Genomic DNA, 22,898 nt, shown 5'->3' with positions numbered 1-22,898 from the left:
TCATAAACAAGATATTGTGAAGTCTTTAAGCCTAGGATATAACTTGAAAATCCTATATTAGTTCAATATTCAGAAAGAAAAAAGAGACAACTCAGATAGACCTCCAAGGCCCATTCAGCTCTGATCATCATTCTACGGTGAAGAGGTCACCTTCCATACAGCAATGAAAAGGCTTTTTGTTCTTTTTTCTTCTACTTAACTTTTCTTGAAAACAAAACAAAACATACCCTTGCTCAGCTAACTTTTATAGCTTGTAGTATGAGCTCAACCAGTAACATTTAAAAATTGTATTTCAGGTAATTGCCAATCAGAGATTCCAAATATTTAATAAAGACTGGAAGGTGTAATCTATTGATTTTTCTATACTCTCTAAAATAAGAGCCAAAGACTGGCAGCTCATGTATTGAATCTGTTTCTCAGTATGTTTAATTTGACAAACACACTATTGGCCTTTAAAAATCTGAGAATTTTCTATAAAAACCTATATTATCTAGTATCTTAAAAATTGGGGAGAGTCTTGGGCTGGCATTCTTGCAAAGTTAACAGTTGCTACCTGCTTTACATGGGGCCAAGCTCAAATACATTAGCACCTCCCTTTTATAAAGATCAAAGCAGAATCTTTGAGGAGAGAGTATGCTGTTATTGTCTAAGACTTTTTTCCATTTGCTTTGCTTGCTATTGGTTGATTTATTTGTGCTTCATAAGTGAATCCACTCATTTGTTTTCTTATTCTAAATAAATATTTACCTTATAAATGTAAATACAAATCTTATATTTCCCTGGGGACTTTTTTTTCCTCCTTAAGCTACCCATGTCTAAACTTCTGTATGCTAGTATAACATGTATTAAGGGTCAGTCACCATAAACAAGTACATTATAGTAACATAAAACAAGGGTGTAATCCAGAAAAGAAAATACAATATAACACTGTAAACTTTCAAACCTAAAGAGGATAACAATTCTGAAATAATGCACACACACATCACTAACGTGCAACTCATTGTCTTCCTTTCATTATTCTCCCCAACCTGGATTGCCTTCCTGTCTTCAGGACTTCACCTATTAATGTCTACAATTTTTGTTGTTTTTATTATTGTTGTTTTAGAGACAGGGTCTTGTTCTGTCACCCAGACTTACGATGGTAGAATCATGGCTCACTGCAGCCTCAACGTCCTGAACTCATACGGTTTTCCCACCTCTGCCTCTCAAGTAGTTGGGACCACAGGTGTGTGCCACCCCATATGGCTAATTAAAAAAAAAAATCTGTATAGATGGAAGTCTCACTTTGTTGCCTAGACTGGTCTTGAATTCCTGGCCTCAAGAGATTCTCCTGCCTCAGCCTTCCAAAGTGCTGGGATTCCAGGCGTCAGCCTCTGCACCCAGGTAATGTCCATGATTTTTAGGACTAATTTGCCTTTTAAAAATACCTAGGATTGGGTCTATAGATTCAGGAACTTTACAAGTAGATTTTAGGGGTTTTATAAAAGCTCAGAAATGACACATGATGCTTTTTATTGATGCATATGTTCCCTGTGTTGGGAAGTTAGAGCTTTTCTTGACTCTCAAGGTGGTTTTCAAGAGGAATGCCAAGACGTCACATTTCTCTGAGTGTTTCTTTATCTCCCTTCCTGTGTACCTTGCATGGATGTGTTAGCTTAGATGGCATTCCATTTTGCTTATGCTTCATATTAATTACATTATATTGAATTAAAGCCCAGTGGAAAAAGGACAAACCATCAGCTCCTTTTGATTAAAAAACAAATAAGTGGTCAGTTGTGGTGGCTCACACCTGTAATCACAGCACTTTGGGAGGCCAAGGCAAGCGGATCACCTGAGGTCAGAGTTTGAGACAAGCCTGGCTAATATGGTGAAACCCTGTCTCTACTAAAAATACAAAAATTAGCCAGGCTTGGTGGCTCATGCCTGCAATCCCAGTTATTTGGGAGGCTGAGGCATGAGAATCCCTTGAAACCAGGAGGTGAAGATTGCAATGAGCCAAGATCGTGCTACTGCACTCCAGCATGGGGGACAGAAAGAGACTCTGTCTCAAACAAATAAACGGAATTGCCTATTGAAAGCATCCCATTTTAAAGAAATGATTAATTTTCCTATGGTTATGCAAATGATAAGTAGCAGAGATGAGATTCAAAGCCACATAATTAAATTTTAGAGTCTGCTCAGTTTTATCATTATACCATTTTCAAATTCTTGTATGGCTTTTCTCATATAAAGCCTCAAAACCAAAAATATAATTTATTCATATAATAAAGCATTTATAAACTCATTAATTTTTATATTTAAATCACTTCTGTTCAGCCTGTTTCTTTTCTAATAAAACTTATCATTTATTTACGCTATTGTAAGATCATGATAAAATTTGTTCTTTCAGGAAAAGATCAATAAATTACCAGTTGTGTGAGGCAGACTAGTATTATAATATGATGGGCATTTTTAGGCACCGGGATAGAACAAGGAATAGGACAGAGACTCATTCTCATAAAACTTGATTATATTACATCTTATGTAATTAATGAATAATTATACAAGAAATGAACTAAATTAGTTAAGGAAGTCATAAGTGCTGTGAAGAAAACAGATCAGAGTCTTATTATAGAGGGTATAACAGAGAATAATAGACTGGTTATGCTGTGATAACAGACCAGTACAAAATCACTGCATCTTAAAAATATGTGCAACTTAATTATGGCTCATTTTACATCTGTATTGTGGAATACTTGGTGGGCTATCCCTGTGGTGGTAATTCAAAAACCCAAGCTGAGGAATAAGAGACCAACTTGAATGTTTGTAGTTGTCAGAGGGTTCAGGATGGTCTCATATCAGATGTAAAAGGAAGATCTGTCATTTCTGATCACAATTCATTGGCCAAACCTAGTCACATTGGGTGGGGCCCCATCATATTAGTCCCACTCAACTACAAAGGCCCCAGGAAGTACAACCTTACCATGGGCCCAGAAAAGAGAATAAATAAAAACTTCATTAATGTCATTGATGACTGCCATCAGGAGTGACTTAGTTAGAGGAAAAATATTAAAAAGGGTGATTATAGAAGGTGACACTTGCGTGAGACCAAAATGATGGAAAAGAGCTAGCCATGAAAATGTTAGGACAAAGAACACACAGAGAGAATAGCAATTTGTAAGACCTCAAAGCAGGAAAGAACTTAATTTTACAGAAAAAGAAAAATGTATATAATGGTAGTAGGTGAGTGAAAGGAAACCTGAGAGGTAGGCAGGGGCTGACTCTTGCAGAGATTTATCAAAAACTATGCTAGGATAAGCACAATAGGTACCAATTAGAGATTTTTAAGTGGAGAAGTGATAGTGCTATAATTTAATTTACATTGCTGAAAGTCTTCCGAGCTGCTATGTGAAAACATGAATTTTATGAGACTTGAGTAGAAAGAAGTAGAAAAACCAGATAAGTGGCTTTCAATTGAGTTCAGATGCAAAATGGAGGGCATATTTTTTTGCCTTTGAAAAGATTGGAGAATAGTGATGATTCAAATAAGTAGGCTAGAAAGCGGTTACAAAGCAAGGTCTTAAGTGCTGTGGTATGAGAGAATGCCAAGAGAACACATACAGGGGAAAACTGTCCTGGACTTGGGGATTTCATACTAGATGTTTTTATGACAGAAAACAAGAAGAGTTCTGGGTCAGAATTAAGAGTCAGGCAGAAGGAAAAGTCAAATGGAACTAAAGATTTTCTGAACAAAGCCAGCAGTATTAATAAAATTTTGTGTAGTGTGTGAGCAGAAAAAGGGAGAAAGACAAAGCTAGGTTGGTGAGTGAGATCTAGATCTTGAAAGTTCTTGTATGTTGTGCTGAATGTCTTGGTTATAACATTACAGGCATTTGGGAACCACAGAAAGACTACAATTAGATTCTGATGGAATGAGACTTGCAGTTTAGGTAGATCACTTTGAGAGCATTTAAACAATAAATAGAGAGAATAAAATCTCCAAGAACCTTCAAATTTACAAGGGTTTATGTATATGCATCTATTTTATCTGCTTAGTCAGTTAAAGTTTATACCACAGTCAAATAGACTATTTTACACACACACACACACACACACACACACACACACGAGTTTTACTTCTCACTTCTCATTCTATTCCCTCACTATAAATTAAAAATATCTCAAACTCATTCCTCAATATCTTTTAGGTTTGGGTGGCTGTTGATATTTAGGAATGTTATCCTCTTCTGCCAGAAAACAGAAACAAGTCATGAGGTTTTGTATTCTCTTGAGCTTCTTGCCAAATTTGAAATCACCTCTCTTAACTGTTGTTGATTTTCCTCTGGATGGAGAGCTACTCTGATGGGCCTGTGATGACCATTCCAACTTGAGTTCCAAGCCTGTATGGTTTCCCAGAGTCCTAGTTTTCTAAGCTTCAGGGCTTGGAACACAATCTATCTTTGTAATATGGTTTGTCCCAATGGAGTGTTAAAATGATTACTATTTATATGTATATGTGCATGCTGTTTTACTGTTTGTTAGGTCTTCATGTTGCTGATACCAGTTATATTTTTAACTAATTCAAATTATTGAATTTTTACCCTGAAGCTATTTAAACCAAGTATACAATTTGGGGAATCTGATAAATAAATAAATACAGTCCCCTGAAGGAAATGTGGCAACTGTAGAATTTATCGTAATATTTAAATGAATTCACTGTGACTAAACATTTGTAGTTAGAAGAATAGCAACTGCACAGTGACAGAAAGAGAAACCTGTTTTCTTCCTAATGTTAAAAAAATGAAAGTATTGCAAAAATTGTATTTATGCTATAAATATTTTTATTCAAAATATACTTTTGGGTATATATAAATTGTTAAAGCCCCCTTAGAAAATAGCTAAGAATGATGCTGTAAATACAAAGGAATATTTAAATTCTGAGACCAACCTGAGGGAAAAGTATTTTTCTTTTGCTGTTATTTTAATGGAGTTTATACCTTAACTTGTCATTCATTGTAAAGTGCTTTGGAAAGTAAAAAGCACTGTATATTGGATGTGCACAGAGCTCCGTGTTATAATCACCATGTGTCAGTCTTTGCTCTGTTCTTAGCTTTTCTGTGAATCACTATGTAATAATAATTACTGCACCTAAGGCAGCTCTTTTCTTCAAATTTCTTCTCCAGACATTCTTCTCCAGCCCTGACACTACTCGGAAGCTGGTCTGGCAGCAAAGCCATAGCCTCATTCTATTAACCAACAGAATGCGGACATACCTTTGCCTGTTCCTGGCTGAGGGGAACCTTAGTATCTCCCTAAGGAGTTTAGCCTGCCCTCAGTTTCTAGAGATCCTCAGAAGAAAGATGCTTATTAAATGAAAGCTACCTCCCAGACTTTGGGATAATAGGTTTGTGTTGGGATTGGTGAGAGTACACTGTTCTGCTCTTTTCTATGTAATGTGGGATAAACTCCCTTGGGGATGCAGCCTACTTGATGATGTCAAGCCTAGATCTTTCTTCTTAAATCAGCTTTCCCCATTGGACCTCTATGGCTTATAGGTCATCTGGATTTGCCATGTCTCTTGGTTTATTATTCACATGTCACTTCCCCACCTTTACCCTCACACACGTGTCCAGAGCATGGTTTTTGTGTTTTCCCTTTAACTTCAACAAACTTCTTTTACCTCCTATATGTAGCCACCACAGAGATTATCCTGATGAGATATTGGATAAAACCATCAAAATTCTTTATGAGTACATAGACTTTAGGAATTAATGATAATTTTAGTAAAAAAAAAAATACAAGATTTCAAATCTTTATATATGTTTACTAAGTCAGTTAGAAAAATTTAATAGAAGGGGATGGAGAAGAATATGTGGATAACTAGGCAGAAGTTGAATTATCTTTAGTGTTAAAAACACAGAGACATTCAAAGAATAAGTTAAAAAGAAGTTTCAATGTAAAATTCTAAATATCACCCTAGTAAGTTAAAGTATTTTTGAAGCAAAATCTACATGATTTAGATCATTAAAATTTTAAGTTTTGACATCTAGAACACCATGAACATTTCATTTAAAATGTAGGTATCAAAAGAATGATGAAGTCTTACATTATCTAAATATAGGTGAAGAGATGCATTAATCTGCTGAATTGGCTATGTAAAGTAATTGAGAAATCTAGTTTCCCATTCACCATATTAACCAATGAAATTAACAGATATGTTAGTTATCAAATATTAAGTAAAACAAATTGCAATATGGATAGTCTACATTTTGAAATTACTGCTTGGTTTCCCAGTGTGCTTAGTGATAGCAAATATTTTCTAGGAAAAAAAAAACTGAAGAAAAGATAATATAATTTAATTTGATATTTAAAAGTAATGTCAAATATTATTATGTAGAAAGAATGTGCTTATGCACAGTCACATGTATGAATCCCTTAAACCCCAGTCCTATGGCAAACAATCAGGCATGTGTTCCGGGAGCAGCTTGCACACAGCTTGTGTGATCTAGTCTGCCTCCAAATTCTGGGATCTGTGCTTTGATTACTGACTGTTGTCAAAGTTGCAAAGAGGTGATGGTCATTGTCATTGAACCTTTCTCCATGGTTACAAGTCCCTCCATCTCTAGCTGAAGTGGCTACCAGGGAATTTTAAGAGACAGTGCCCACTTTATTTCATTCATTTTATTCAGCTCCCCTTTTGGGAGTTAGATATAAAAGACCAGGACATTCAACATAGCCACTTATACAGAAATTAGAAAGTTACTGTGTATAACAAAGGAAAGTCACAGGCTAAGAAAGACCTGAAAAGACCTTAATTTTATACCCAAGGCTAATTTGGGCACAGAGACAACCTACAGAAATTTAAGGGGAAGAATCTGGCTTCCAGAGTTATCACATTATTAGATTCAGATTTCTAGTTTTCAACAACAAAAACAAAAATCGCAAGGCATGCAAAGAAGCAAGAGCATATGATTCAAAAACAAAATAAGCCATTGAAAAGTATCCCTGACAAAGATCTAATTGTGGATAAACTAGACAAAGAGTTTAAAACAATTCTGTTAAAGATGCATAAAGAAGTCAAAGAAGATGTGAAGAAAGTCAAGAAACAATGGATGAACAAATGAAATATCAATAAAGAAATAAACCTAAAAATAAACCAAAAAAAAATCTGGAGCTGAAAAGTAAAATAACTAAAATGAAAAATTCAATAGAGAGATTCAAAGTCAGATTTGAGCTGCAAGAAGAAAAATCAATCAAAGTTGAAGGCAGGACAATGGAACTTACGGATCTGTGGAAAAGAGAGAAAAAAGTCAAAGAAAATTGAACACAGCATAAAGACTTACACGATACCATGAAGAAGAGCAATATATAAATTTTCCAGAAGAGGAGGGAAGGTGGAGAGAATATTTAAAGAAAACTTTAAAGTTTAATAAAATAAATAAATATATACATCCAAGAAGCTCAACCATCCCCAAGTAGGATGACCTCAAAGAAATCCATACCAAGACGCATTATCAGCAAACTAACTAATGAAAAAGAGAAAATCTTGAAAGTGGCAAGAGAGAGGATACTTACCACATACAAAAGATTCTCATTAAGATTATCAGCAGATTTCTCATTAGAAACTTGGATGGCAGTGTGGGCTGATATGTATATCCAAGTTTCTGGTGACAGATCTGCTGATGTATGTATACACACACACACACACACACACACACACATATATATATATACACATACATGTGTGATATGTTAAGTGTATATATACACAACACACATATAAATATGTATACACATATATATATATATGTGTGTGTATACGTATATAAGCCCAGACTGATTATACGTGTGTGTGTGTGTGTGTGTGTGTGTGTGTGTGTGTGTGTATTCAAAGTGTCAAAAGCAAAACCCTGCCTGGGCATGATAGCTCCCTCCTGTAATCCTGGCACTTTGAGAAGTGGAGGTCGGCAGATCACTTGAGGTCAGGAGTTTGAGACCAGCCTGGTCAACATGCAGAAACTTTTTCTCTACTAAAAATACAATAAAAATTAGCCAGGCTTGCTGGTGTACAACCAAGTAACTGGGTGTATTCTTCCCAGCTTGGGAGGATGAGGCAGTAGAATTGCTTGAACCTGGAAGGTGGAGGTTGAGCTGAGATTGTGCCACTGCACTCCAACCTGGGAGACAGAGGGAGACTCCATCTCAAACCAAAAAAAAAAAAAAAAAAAGGAAAAGAAACAAAATCCTGTCATCTAAGAATCCTATATCTGGCAAAATTGACTTTCAAAATGGAGGGCGAAATTAAGACCTTACCAGATGAGGAGATGAACAAAAGTTTAGGGAGTTCCTTACCACTAGACCTTCCCTGCAGGAAATGCTCAAGGGAGTTCTGTGGTAAAATAAAAGGATAATAGAGAGTAATTTAAAGGCATATAAAGGAATACAAATCACAAGAAAGGTAATTATTAGGGCAATTACAAAGTCTAGGATTATTTTAACAGTGGTTTGTACCATATTCTTGTTTCCTACGAGATGTCAAAGACTAACTTAGAAAAAAAAAACTATTCTAAAAGCTAGTATTATTGTATCTTTTGTTTGCAACTCAAATTTTGTTTTCTACATAAAAGACTATTGCATTTAAAAAAAATATATATATATATATTAGTTTATGTTTCAGACACATAATGTATTAGGTTGGTACAAAAGTAATTGCGGTTTTTGCCACTAAAAGCAAATATAAGAACAGCAATTACTTTTGCACCTACCTAACATAAGGATGTGGTTTTTGTGACATCAGTAACTGAAAGGCGTAGAGATAGAGACGTAAAGAAGCAGAGATTTTGTGTGTTATTGAAGTTAAAGTGCTATAAATACAAATTAGAGTGTTATAACATTAGGATGTTAAGTGTAATCCCATGATAACCACAAAGATAATAGCTATAGAATATACACAAAAGCAAATGAGAAAGAAATTTAAACATTTCATCACAAAATGTGAACTAAACATAAAAAGGGCAGTGATGCAGGAATTGAGGAACCAAACGTACTAAAGGGTATATAAGAAACAAATGGTAAAATGATAGAAGTCCCTTCTGATTATTCAAGACTTAATAGAGAAAGGAAATATGGACATATGCCATAATATGGAAGAAACTTGGTGACATTATGCTGAGTAAAATAAATCAGTCACAAATCAAAACAAATACTGTAAGATTCCACATATATTAGATACTTAGAGCTATAAAAAGCATAGACACAAAAAGTAGAATGGTGGTTTCCTGGGACTAGAGAGAAGGAAGAATAGGTAATTACTGTTTAATGGGTAGAATTACAGTTTTGCCAGATGACAAGAGTTCTAGATAAGAATGGGTGTTGATGCTTATACAACAATATGAATGCACTTAATACCACTGAAATGTGCACTTAAAATCTTTAAGATGGTAAATTTTGTGCTATGTGTATTTTAGCACAATTAAAACAATGTTCTCATGAAAGAAACAGAAGTGATGACTAAGTCACTGTTTGTATTTGTGTATAGTATTTATTGGTTTCTTGTTTTCTATATGTTAAGGATTAAATTCTGATGCTAAAGATGATTGTTTAGCTGAGCTAGGGTATGATATAGATTGAAAGTCAAAACATATTTATTTTGATTTACATTCTTTCTATGCTTAAATACATAATCTCAGTTTTCAGTTAAAAATCAAGTTTTGATAGCTGTACTGCTTTGAGTAGATACAAAGCAGTATTGATAAAACATTGGTTCCTCCCTTGATAAAACATTGGTTGCGTTTTGGTATAAGTATTGTCAGAACTACCTTGATTTTCCACAAAGAACATAGCATAATTGTTTGAAGCGAGAATCTCCCATGTAAATGTCCTTATGATTGAAAAGTCATTGTCTCAATCAACATCTCAACACAGGATGCCATCAGCTCCTTCCAGGAAGCAGCATAAATGTTTTGGTTACTATTACATACTCAGAAGGATAAGATTTTAGCTTGCTGAGACCTTTTCCTCATCTACACAATAAAACAACTGAATTAAATGATCTTGATTTTCTTTCAGCTTCCTAATTTTTAATATATGAGATAAACCTTTTAAGAAAGGCAAATATGGTCTCTGTGTGTACTGAAAAAATAGTATGAGAATGTCCACAACTATTGCAATGAAAAAGTTCTAGAATCTATTTTATTAAGGTGAATTGTGAAAAGTAAACGAGAACAGAAACAAAAAAGAGAAACAGATAGACTTGTTCTAACCATTTAATGTAAGGACCTAGATCCCTTCCAGTGCCCTTTATGAAATTTTATTTCAGTGATCTATAGTAAGTAGAAATGCCTTTCTTTTGTCATCTTTAATTGAAACTGAATATGTAATTGAGAGCATGGAAGCACTTACTGGGGGTTCATTTAAATGTTAATTCACAGAAAGTTAGTGGAAAAAGAGATTATATTCCATAGCTACAGAAACAGATGACTGAATGTAGGAATAAAGAACAGTCAGTCTTTGGAACTTCTGCTGTATAATCTTGGGAAAGTATCTAAACCTCTCTGAATATTACTTACTGCGAAGATTAAATGAAGTAACAAATATAAAATGTCTGACAATTGTTGGGTCACTAACATACAGTAACTCCTTTTCTTCCCCCATATTATCACCGATAATATCTTCTCACAGGCACTTATAGCTAAATAATAGTTACAGAAAGATTTTAAATGTTTTCTATCTTTCTGAAATTTATTATTTAATGGGTAAAGATGACCCAAAAAAGAAATAAACAACAGCAAAGATACAGAAGACAGCCTGTCAGTTTCATATTATTGAATCCTGTGCTAAAATTTCCAGTATTCATTGAATAAATGAAAATGATTACATTGTACTAGGAAATGCACATAACTTGATAGATATAATTAGCCCTATATATTATCATGGCAATAAACTCTATGATCTGGGATTAGGATAAGAAAAGAGAAAAAAGTTCTACTTATATAAGACGGAACAAACAAGGGATGGATTCTGAGAGTCTAATAAAATTTTGTGTCCAAGAAATATATTATTTTAGTCAACAATTATTTACTGTGCATTCACAGTATCAAAATAGCCCATAAAAGTACAAACGCAATATCATAGAATTCTAGTTTTCTTCTTAGATTTGGGAACAAGAAATTAGTAAGGAAAATGAATGAATAAACAAATGAATACATGAAGAAAAAGCCAAAGGAGAAGTTTCCAAAGTAGAAGCAAAAGAAAAAAAAAAAAAAAAACAGTTAAAACAGAAGAATAAAAGCATGTGAGAGCATATATATTAATAATATTACACAATTAGCTGCCAAGTAGATTTAGGAATTTGTTAAGGATTATTTATAATAAATTAAAATTATAGGTCAATACATACTTAATTTTATATTTGCATTTAAAATGTATATAAATAAGAGGTCACATATGACCCAGCATTACTCAGAGTGTTCACTTAGTCCAGCAGGCAATAAATATTCCCTTTTCAGATAGTCAAATTGAAAGTATCAAAGAACAATGACAATAAACCAGGGTCAGATGTCCCTTTAAAATAAGAAAATGGCGGGGGCGGGGTGGGGAGTTGGGGAGAGATAGCATGGGGAGAAATGCTAGATATAGGTGAAGGGGAGGAAGGCAGCAAATCACACTGCCACATGTGTACCTATGCAACTATCTTGCATGTTCTTCACATGTACCCCCAAATCTAAAATGCAATAACAAAAATAATAAGAAAAAATAAAATAAGAAAAGCCAAACTTTTAAGGAATATTTGAGTTACTTTTAGGTGCAATTAGAAAGTTTGCATAAAATCTTTTTTAGCAAAATCACGTTTCATTTTTCACTGAGTATGTGCTGAATTATTTGATGTAATTTTATTTATTTATTTATTTTTGAGACAGGGTCTCAATCTGTCGCCCAGGCTGTAGTGCAGTGGTGCAATTTCAGCTCACTGCAACTTTTACCTCCCAGGTTCAAGTGATTCTTGTACTTCAGCCTCTAGAGTAGCTGGGACTATAGGTACGCCACAATGCCCAGCTAATTTTTGCATTTTTTTGTAAAGTCAGGAATTCACCATGTTGGCCATACTGGTCTTGAACTCCTGACCTCAAGTGATCTGCCTGCTTCAGTTTCCCAAAGTGCTGGAATTACAGGGATGAGCCATGATGCCCAGCCTATTTGTTGTAAATTGTTATAATCTGAATAGATATTTACCTGGAGAAATAGCTCTCTAAAGATACTGAACAATTTGTACAGGTTTATTTCAGAAATGGCTTTTTTCGTAGGTGAAATATAATTGAAATTTCCCAAAAAGTTGTAGCAACAGTCTATATAATTCAAATGAATTAAACTGTCAATAATGAGATGAGATTAAAATTTCATATATTTTGTATTTTATAGATTTGATGTATATCCAGACTCTCCTTATTTTACTATTCTGGCCAGAGTTGAAGACTGATAACAAAAGACTGAAGTTTCATGATAACTTTATCCTTCACGTCCTCACAGGTAAATCCACCTTTTCACAACAACCTTGTAATATGTAAATATAAATGGTCAGACCTGAGCTCTAGAGGAAGTTTCCTCATACTAAATTCTGTAAGAATCCAGCCTTACTTATTTTTTCATTTAGAAAGACTGTTCACTCAGTCTATCACTGGTGGGCATTTGGATTGATTTCATGTCTTTGCTATTGTGAATAGTGCTGCAATAAACATACATGTACATGTACCTTTATAATAGAATGATTTATAATTCTTTGGTTATATACTCAGTAATGGAATTGCAGGGTCAAATAGTATTTCTGGTTCTAGGTCTTTGAGGAATCATCTCACTGTCTTCCACAATGGTTGAACTAATTTACATTCCTACCAACAGTGTAAAAATATTCCTACTTTTCCACAGCCTTGTTAGGATCTGTTTCTTGACTTTTTTAATAATCACTGTTTTCACTGGCATGAGATGGCATCTCATTTTGGTTTTGATTTGTATTTCTCTAGTCATTAGTAATGTTGAGCTTTTTTTCACGTTTGAAACATAGTGTTTTCTGAAGATATATCTTCTTTGCCTATAAGAAGTTTGAAAATGAGAAAAAGTAACAGCATAACATTAAGAGAAAAAAGTGGGTATATATTAATCTAGGAGAGACTATTCATTTACACTTTCCCATGTATTAACCATACTGATGATGAAAAATCATCACTATAGAAATTCTGTTTGATCATCACTATAGAAATCCTATGAACAAGACATCTGACTAGACCCAGCCAAGAAACACTTCTTCCATGGAGAGGAAACAAAATATTGAGTAAACTATCATACTTCGAAGAGATCTCTTGAGAGAAAATATTGAGAGGCAATAGAAGAAACACAAGTACCACAGATGAAGAAGGAGGAAGTTGGAAGACCTGTTTAAAGTTACAGAGTGACAGGGCTGGTCCCCAGAAACCAATCCAGGCCTAAGGAAGGAAGCATAACTGTGTATTCACTGAAATACAAAAGACATGAGAGCAACTACGTAACAGTCTATCTGTCAGTCCATATTCTTATGTACTATCTACTGGATTGAGCCTGAATTACACCACAAAACAAAAATATGTTGCTTCAACGTGCAACACCAGTGAAACCTACCATGGGAACCTGTTTACAACCAAGTAATTCATACAGAGTGTTGGCCTTTTGAAAGCACCCACAAATGAAGCCAATTTGCTATACACAACATACATGTAAGTTAAACTTTCAAGGGGAAAAAGAATATAAAAACAAAAATTCCCATTCAAATGACAGCAAATTCACAAAGAAAAAAAAAGCACCATCTCCCTCAGATGACAAGGAATCTGTTCAAGAACTCTAGCAATTCAAAATGACAGTGTTTTGTCATCTCCAAAGGAACACACTAATTTTCTAGCTATGAATGGCAATGTCCAAATTGACAGACATGGAATTCAGAAACTAGATGGGAAGGAAACTTAGTGAGATCCAAAACAAAGTTAAAATCCAATCCAGTGAAACCAGAATAATGATTTAAGATTTGAAAGACGACATAGCTATATTAAGAAAGAATCAAACTGAACTTTTATAAATTGAAAATTTTATGACAGAGATTTCAAAATATAATGGGAAGCCTTAACAACAGACTAGATCAAGAAGAAGAAAGAATTTCAAAGCTTGATTGCCAATTTTTTGAATCAACTCAGTCACATAAAAATAAAAAAAAAATAATTAAAATAAAAAGAACAAAGCCTCTGAGAAATAGGGGATTATGCAAATTGATCAAACCCATAGCTCACTGGCATTCCAGAGATAGACGAAGAGAGATTTTGTAACTTGGAAAACATATTTGAAGATATAGTCCATGAAAAGTTTCCCCATCTTATGAGAGGTCAACACACAGACACGGAAATTCAAAGAACTCCTTTGAGATATATACAAGATCATCTTCAAAACACATAGTCATCAGACTTTCCAAGATCAACATGAAAGAGAAAAATCTTAAAGGCCGCTAGAGACAAAAGTCATATCACCTACAAAGTGAATCCTATAAGACAAATGTTGAACTTCTCTGCAGAAACCTTATAAGCCAGAAGAGACTACGAGCCTGTTTTTAATATTCTTAAAAGAAACAGCAGGCCGGGCGTGGTGGCTCACGCCTGTAATCCCAGCACTTTGGGAGGCCGAGGCGGGTGGATCACGAGGTCAAGAGATCAAGACCATCCTGGTCAACATGGTGAAACCCCGTCTCTACTAAAAATACAAAAAATTAGCTGGGCACAGTGGCGCGTGCCTGTAATCCCAGCTACTCAGGAGGCTGAGGCAGGAGAATTGCCTGAACCCAGGAGGCGGAGGTTGCGGTGAGCCGAGATTGTGCCATTGCACTCCAGCCTGGGTAACAAGAGCAAAACTCCGTCTCAAAAAAAAAGGAAACACCAAGAGAGAATTTCATATCCTGACAAACTGAGCTGCATTAATGAGGGAGAAACAATTTTTTTTTAAGAGAAGCAATAGCTAAAGGAATTCACTATTACTGGTCTGGTCTTACAAGAGATGTTTAAGGGAGTTCTAAACATGAAAATAAAATAATAATACTTGCTACAACAAAAACACATATACATATAGTCCACAGAGCCTATAAAGCAACTACACAGTCAAGAGTACAAAGGAAACTGCTACCAGCACCATGATAGAAAGAAAATCTCTTTATCAATATTAACTAATGTAAATAGTTTACATGCTTCACTTAAAAGACAGAGGGACAAATTGGATTTAAAACAAGACAAGAACCAATTTTCTGTTGCCTTCAATAAACCCATCTCCCATGTAATGAGACACATAGGTACAAAGTTAAGGGATGGAGAAAGATCTATCACACAAATGGAAAACTAAAAAGAGCAGGGGTTGCTATTCTTGTACCAGGTAAAATAGACTTTAAACCAACAATGGTAAAAAAGGGCAAAGAAGGAAACTACATAATGATAAAGAGTTTGATTCAACAAAAATACTAACTTTCCTAAATATATATGCAACCAACATTAGTGCACCTAGATTCATAAAACAATTACTTCTAGATGTAGGAAAAATCTTAGGCAGCTACCCAATAATAGTGGGGACGTCAGTGTCCCACTGATGGCATTAGACAGATTGTGGAGGCACAAAACTAACAAATAAATTGTGTTACTCAATTAAATTCAGCACTCAACCAATTAGATTTAATACGTATCTTCTGAATACTCCACTCAACCACCAAAATATATAGTCTTCTCATCTGCACTTGAACATAATCTAAGTTCAACCACAAACAAGTCTCAATAAATTTTTATAAAATCAAAATCATACCAAGAATGTTCTAAAACTATAGTGGAATCGAAATAGAAACCAGTAGCCAGAGGACCTCTCCAAAGCACACAATTACATGGAAACTAAGCAACTTGCTTCATGGCAATCTATTAGTGAAATTGAGATGCTCTAACTAAGAAGGACATTACCATTAAATAGCCACTGCTTCTATAATAATGCTACCTGAGATACTATCTACAGAGCCTACAAAAGGGTGTGCCACTAAATCTGGACATTCATGAGGGAAAAGCAATCTTTTAAAAATTTCATATGTAATGATTGTTTTATCTTAGTGATAAACATATATACAAGAGAGAGATGTGATCTCACATCTGAGATGACAATAAATTAACTTTAGGGCAATTTATCTTTCACAGCACGTTATGGGGCAGTGTTAGCAGACCACAGATGCACACCCCATGAGGAGCCTTAAAAGACATCTGTGAGGAAGGAAAAATGCAGTTTACATTTAAAGTGTTATGTAGTGATGAAATGTCAACCACTCCTAGATGAATGTCTCAAATATTAGCCAAAAAAGGGGGAAAAAACTTTACATACACTTTTTCCTTTTTCAGTCAGTATTAATAATATGCAAAAAGTTCTAGCTCATATATACTTAGGGAGTGACTAAATATATAGAGAAATTAACGCAATAATGAGATAAAGAGAGGAGAGTGAGGACTTGAACTTATTACATAATGAAGAATGAGGGATAATATTAAATGATAACTTTGTCAATAGTTCATTCTTCTGTTTTTGAAACAAAATTCACTTCAAATATGCTCATGTTAAATCTTATAAGATGTCACAAATAAGTTCTTCATTTCTGTTTTCATTATAATTTCTACTATGTCCACCGCCAGGGAAAGACATGAACCGTGTCAAGACCATTAGCCATGAGAACCTGTGTTTCATTGTCTCATGGTCTATCGGTCGTTGTGTAGCCATATTTGGATCACTGCTATGACTCGTGTAATCCAGGTTATCCAGGTAAAATAAAAAATCAAACAATATGTCTTTTAATACATCACTTGGAGAATCCACAAAATGGCGGGGCTTCTTCTTAGAGAACCTAGTATTATATAGATAATTTAATAACCACTGTTTCAAGAAATTATAGTTTAAAGAGAGGGGAAAGAAAAGACAAAAGGAATCCATGTGAGAGAAAACAATTTAGAAACTATCTTATTAGTTGACAAATACTGCAGAAGACAAACATATCTCAGTGTAAAACACTTTGAAAATGCTTTCTTATGTTAAGAGAGTACATGATTTCCTTACCTCTCCTCATTAAATACTTTGTTGCTTGTTTATTTGCACTGATATTTAAACTGAGCAGGTGCCATCCGATTTCATCCTTTTATTTATTCTTTAGTCCTCAATCAATATTTGTGAGATAAATGAAAGAATAAGTAATACCTTGCAGTTTTTAGCAGAGAAAAATTTCTGTTAAAATGGTACTGATTGCATGACTGCTTGACAGTCTAATGATTTTTTTCTGTGATTTTCCAACATTAATTTTTAATTATTAATATGCTCTATGAATGGTCAAATTTTGCAAAATATGCCATGCAAATGACAGGGTTATTATCCCCATGGATATGCTGAGAGCCATGGTCATGATCTCCTTCCTTTCTTAGCTTGTACTCTAGAAAGTCAATCAGTGGGAAATACATCCCCATTTAATCAGGGATTATTTCAAACTTCATGTAAACAAATTTTGTATGAAATAAAAGTAAAATTATTCCTTTCTTGTTTTTTTCTTTTTCCCTGTTGAAATGGCTTTAGGGTTTAGATGATATAAAGGGTAGTAAGTAAAGCATCAAGTAAATGTAGAAAACAAAGACCACAGAAGGAAAGAAGGAATAAGGAGGTACTGAGGTGAGAAACCAAAGGAAAAAAGAAAAGAGGGAAAGTAAAGAGATAGCAAATGATTGTACACAGTTCCAGATGTATATTTTTGCCTAATAAGCAATTTATTTGTTATATAATATTCTCTCTGTAATATTCTAAGTATTATTATATATCAACTTTTAAAATGACGTTTCATTAACTTACAAAATTACTAACCTTCTTTGGTACAATTGATTTGTGCTTCATCACTGAAGTCACCACAGTCATTGTCACCATCACAAGCCCAATGGCCTGGGATGCATCTGCCACTGGAACATCTGAACTGATTATCAAAGCAAGAGTGACCACAGCCCACCTCATCACTCCCGTCCCCACAGTCGTCATCTGGAAAGAAACATCAACATGAGGCCATGAAACCTGATCCGCAGAGAACATTTTTTTTACAATCTCACTTTTTTTGGGGGGCGGGGGGCAGAGTCTTGCCCTGTCACCCAGCCTGGAGTGTAGAGGCAAAATCTTGAATCACTGCAACCTTTACCTCCTGGGGCTCAAGTGATTCTCCCGCCTTATCCTCCCAAGCAACTGGGAACACAGACACATGCCACCATGCCTGACTACTTTGTTTTGTATTTTTTTTTAGTAGAGACAGGGTTTTGCCATGTGTTGGCCAGGCTGGTATCAAACTCTTGGCTTCCAGCAGTCCACCTGCCTCAGCCTCCCAAAATGCTGGGATTACAGATGTGAGCCACAGGATCCAGTCCATTTTTTTTTTTTCTATATAAAGTTTGTTTTGTTTTTGAAAAATGAATGATAATTCAATCAGTGGAACAACATTTCTCATAAACAGTGGAAGAATTATTTTCATCATCACATTGCTTCTCCTCTGATTTAATGTCAACTGCTAAACTGAGAGAAAAAAATCCTTGACTTTGAATTTTGAATTTTAATTTCTTTTTCACACAGAAATAACTAACCATTGACTGAATGCATCTATGCACCATGAAACAAGGAGGCAATTGTGACTGTAGGACTTTCATGAAATAATACAATCAATAATATAATCATTATAAAAGATTATTACTTATGCCCCAGATTATTACTTATGCCTCACAATTCTTATGCCCCAGAGTTTATAATTCTATCTTTAATATCCTCCTTTTTTCCCCCATTCTCCACCATGAGAACCCACTGTGTACCCCTCCTCCCTTGGCTCCTCTGTATATATTTATACTTGGAAACTATTGTACAGTATCATTAGAAATCATTTATATTATTTATTAACAACCTTTTCAGGAGGGAGGGAAGATAAATGTGAAGTAAAAGTAGATCAGATTAAATGACTGGGAGTGCACTGATTCTTATTTAATTTATTTACTTGTATTTGGCATAATTTAGCATAGTAATATAATTTAGTATAAGAAAAAATACCATATGAACATAGGAAGAAATTGACAGAGTTGAGACAATCTGGAAAATTCCATACTAATGTATAAGCTTCTCCTCCTGAGGAGAAGTACTTTAGGGAACCTGAACTATCCAGGCTATTTCCTCAACTGTTCACTGTACTACATGTTTATAGACTTAGACTATGTCCAACATAACATTTGAAAAGCAAATCTCTATCATAGAGCCATGGGGCAAACATTGAGCTCCATTTTCTTTAATGCTAATTCCGGTGATGTCTGCTAATTCCAGCTGCCTGCTCACCACTTGTCTTAGACATTTTTCTTGCCTCTGGAAGCTTCCCCTACAAACTACCTCTGAAGAAAGCCAGGCAGTCCAGACTTCCAGGCCCCCAGCGAATCAGTGCTATACAGTGAGCATTTGGTACTTGCCAGAGTCGCAGTGCCATTTGCTGCTAATGCATCTTCCACTTTTGCATACAAATTGTGTTAGTGGCTCACAAGTTGGGAATTCTGTGAAAGATATAAAAATGTCCAAAAGAAAGCATGTTATTGACTGTGCATGACTTAATTTATATCATTTGCTAATGTGATTAGAATTCTTTCCCTGTTCTCTACAAAGACACAGAGGAAATGGCAGATAAACAAAAACAGTGACTATAACTTCTTGAGGACACATACTTTTAATATCTTTTAAATGAGTACTTTCCAGTGACTGAAAGCCTAGGAGAATTATTTGACGGAGGATCATTTGAATTCATTATATACTAGAAAAATGAATAGATGTCAACTCTATATACCAAGGGACACAACCTTCATTCAGTAGATAACAACTAATGAAGCTATACACTCTGGAGATGCAAAGTAATGTGTTTATGCTTTAATAGAGGAAGACCTTTTCTGAATTCAGAGAGCCAAAGAAGGAAAGTCAGATCTCACTCTGCCTCTGAAAGATATTAACATTATAAGGTGAAAGTTAAACAAAACATAAATGCAATAAAATCAGTTAGGTAAGTCAATATCACAAAGTTACAAAGAAAAGTATAAAATTTTAGTCTATTAAAAAAACTAAAAAAAATAGTGAAGATACAGATTTCAAGATGAATTTTATACAAATCAAGAGACCCCCCTTACTGACCTTTAGATAATTATAACAAAAAGTTACAGAATTAGCATAGAAAAAGGGTTTGCAAGAGAGATTATTAGCCAACTTGAAGTACCAATAAATCCAAAAGACAATGTTGTCATAATAAAATCTGATAACCCAAGTGAATGGCTAAAAAAAAGGGGTAATAGTAGCCAGAGAAAAATATAATTGCTGAACAGTTTATCCAAGAAATTTTGAATTGTTTACTAATATGTCCCAGGAGATAAATTTTATTTTCTCTAATTCATATATGGTGAAAGATATTCACCTAGAGTTTATTCAAGTTGCTCAGTACCAGACCTTTAAGCCCTCAGGAGAGTATGAATAGCATCACAAATCTTCACACACAAGAGCTCATTTAATAGATATTTAAAAAGAAAAAGAAGAAATAAGAAACTCTCAGTTTAATTTTATAAAAACAGACAAAAATGGATATACTGAAATAGATCCATGGTTCATATTCTTTACTTGTCCCTCTGACAGAGGAAGCCAATTACATTTTGTGACAAATATTTCTTTTTCCACTTAAGACAATTGACATAGAATCATAGAGTATATTTGATAAAAGGCAATGAAGAGAATATTTGTAAATACTTTCAAATTGTATTGTCTGCATTGTCTCAGGGCTGCCAAGAATAGCTGATGGCTGAACAGGCTGTACTTTGGCTGCTCAAACTCCTTCAGCCAAATCTATTCACATATTACTTATTAATCAATCATTTCAATTTTGTAGTTTTGAGCACTTTCATTTTGGAAAAAAAATATCAACAATAAAAATATATTACTCTGCTTAAAAAATGGACAAATTATGTCCAATCTTTTTAACTGGGGCAATTGAAACTCAGAGAAATTAGACTTTTCTAATGACAGATACATCTCCTTAAGGAAAAACAAGTCTTAGAATTCAGTTCATGAAGCTCCCCATCCAGCAGTCTTTCAATCATACTCTATTACCAATTTCCTATCTCCTTTTCCCTTAACATCCATAAATGTACCAAAACTGTTACTTTACTCTCCTTAAATTGTTAGCATATATTAAGCATAAAGGTTTACACTTCTCATACATTGTTTCATTATGCAAGAGTACATTCCTGTGTTTATCAGAAATGTGTCTCTAAATACTTCCACTATTTTAGGATTCAGTTAACAAGATTTTGTCCATACCAGCCATTCCTTCATATGTATATTCTGTTTGTTACCTAACAAGATAGCGAGAACTTAGTGTTTATGTTTCAAGAATCAACACAGAAGTTGTCCAAAATACACTTTTTTCCTTAGATAGATAGTAACTGTTTAATGGATGTACTGTATACAAGAATCAGGACATTTAAATGAACAATGCTGAAAATTTCTATCATTTCAATTTTTAAAAAATCTTATTTTTAAAATATATAACACTATCAACTTTTTATTTATTTTAATAGGGCAGATTGTACCAAGGTTTACCTAGTCATTTCTGTCACACATTTTTAGGTCTATTTCTGATAATTTCCTACTAAGAGTTGAGGACTTCACATAGTACTCCAGGTAGTTAGTTATGTAAAAAATTAGGTCACTAAGTATTTTCTCAGTACTTTAACCAACGAAACACATTGGTGACAGTGTCTTTAGAAAATGAGAATTTCAAGTGATATTACTGTAACTCCTCTCGAATGGTTTGTATTTTTACCATAAAACCTATGATATTTTTTAGTTAAATTTTATATTAGTACAGTTCCTGGCAAATTACAACTTGTTAGAATTAATAGTATAAAAAAGGAGCAAATTAATTTTGCCTGGCAGTGTAAAGGCTTATCTTTTGTATTATCCTAAAAGTAATGTCTGAAATTAAAATTAGAGGCTAGGATAATCACCTCCATTCTTAAAATGGTAAAACAACAAATCAACTTTGGGTATGCGAGTATTCTCTCTAACACATAGCAGAGCTGGGAAAAGAGAGTCAGCCAAGGACACCAGCAGAGATACAGCGAATGGTCTTCAGCTGGTAGCTCATCTTTTATATTGGTAACTTGTCCAGTGATGAAATAAATTGATACTTCTTCACAAATAACATAAAGGGAAAGTTTATATTATTTATATAAGATTCATACCAGATCGGATGGGTTTTGACTTTCTTGATTACCTATTTCTTTACTTTGTAAAAGGCAATTTCCTTGTGCAAGTTTACATCTAAGTACATTTATCTAAGGTATTGGCATTTGAATGAAAATTATTCTAAAACTTACCAAATTTGTATTAAGTTTCACAATTATCAAAGTCACATCTTAAAATATAAATTTTAAGATAAATTTAACTTTTTAAAAACCATACAATGTCTTGAGAGCCTAAACGTGATTCAAAAAAAGATGTAGAAAGGAGGCAAAGATTTCTATCAAAAGCTATCCTGTAGAAACCCAACAAATATTCTGTCACGTAAGGGGAAGTACTAGAAAGAAAAGTGAAAATGCCTAAAGACATAATTTAGTCAATAGTTCTAAGGAAGTTTCTTTTATTACCTAACGAGATAGTGAGAACGTATGTTTATATTTCAAGAATCAACACAAAAGTCGTCCAAAATATGCATTTTTCCTTAGAGAGTCAACTGTTAAGTGGATACACTGTAGTGTAGAAGATGTAATGTAGGCAAGAATCAGGGGATTTAGACAAAGGATCAATTCAAGCTTTGG

At 34.2% G+C, this 22,898-nt stretch overlaps 1 protein-coding gene across 4 annotated transcripts in view; it reads right to left on the bottom strand.

The window, feature by feature from the left end:
* Positions 1–22,898, bottom strand: part of LRP1B (LDL receptor related protein 1B) — a 1,941,900-nt gene that overhangs the window by 708,187 nt on the left and 1,210,815 nt on the right. For all 4 annotated transcript variants that reach the window (XR_013518953.1, XM_078327882.1, XM_078327883.1 and 1 more), the window contains exons 19-20: positions 19,518–19,598; positions 17,899–18,066 (exon numbers count right to left, since the gene is read on the bottom strand). Coding sequence is in view for 3 of the 4 variants with exons in the window: in XM_078327882.1 (XP_078184008.1) it covers positions 17,899–18,066; positions 19,518–19,598 (249 nt within the window). In the remaining variant the exon portion in view is untranslated. The remainder of the gene's footprint in view (positions 1–17,898; positions 18,067–19,517; positions 19,599–22,898) is intronic.

Source organism: Callithrix jacchus, chromosome 6 (genome assembly GCF_049354715.1).
Source record: "Callithrix jacchus isolate 240 chromosome 6, calJac240_pri, whole genome shotgun sequence".
NCBI lineage: Eukaryota > Metazoa > Chordata > Mammalia > Primates > Cebidae > Callithrix > Callithrix jacchus.
This window is presented reverse-complemented; position numbering and strand designations above follow the sequence as displayed.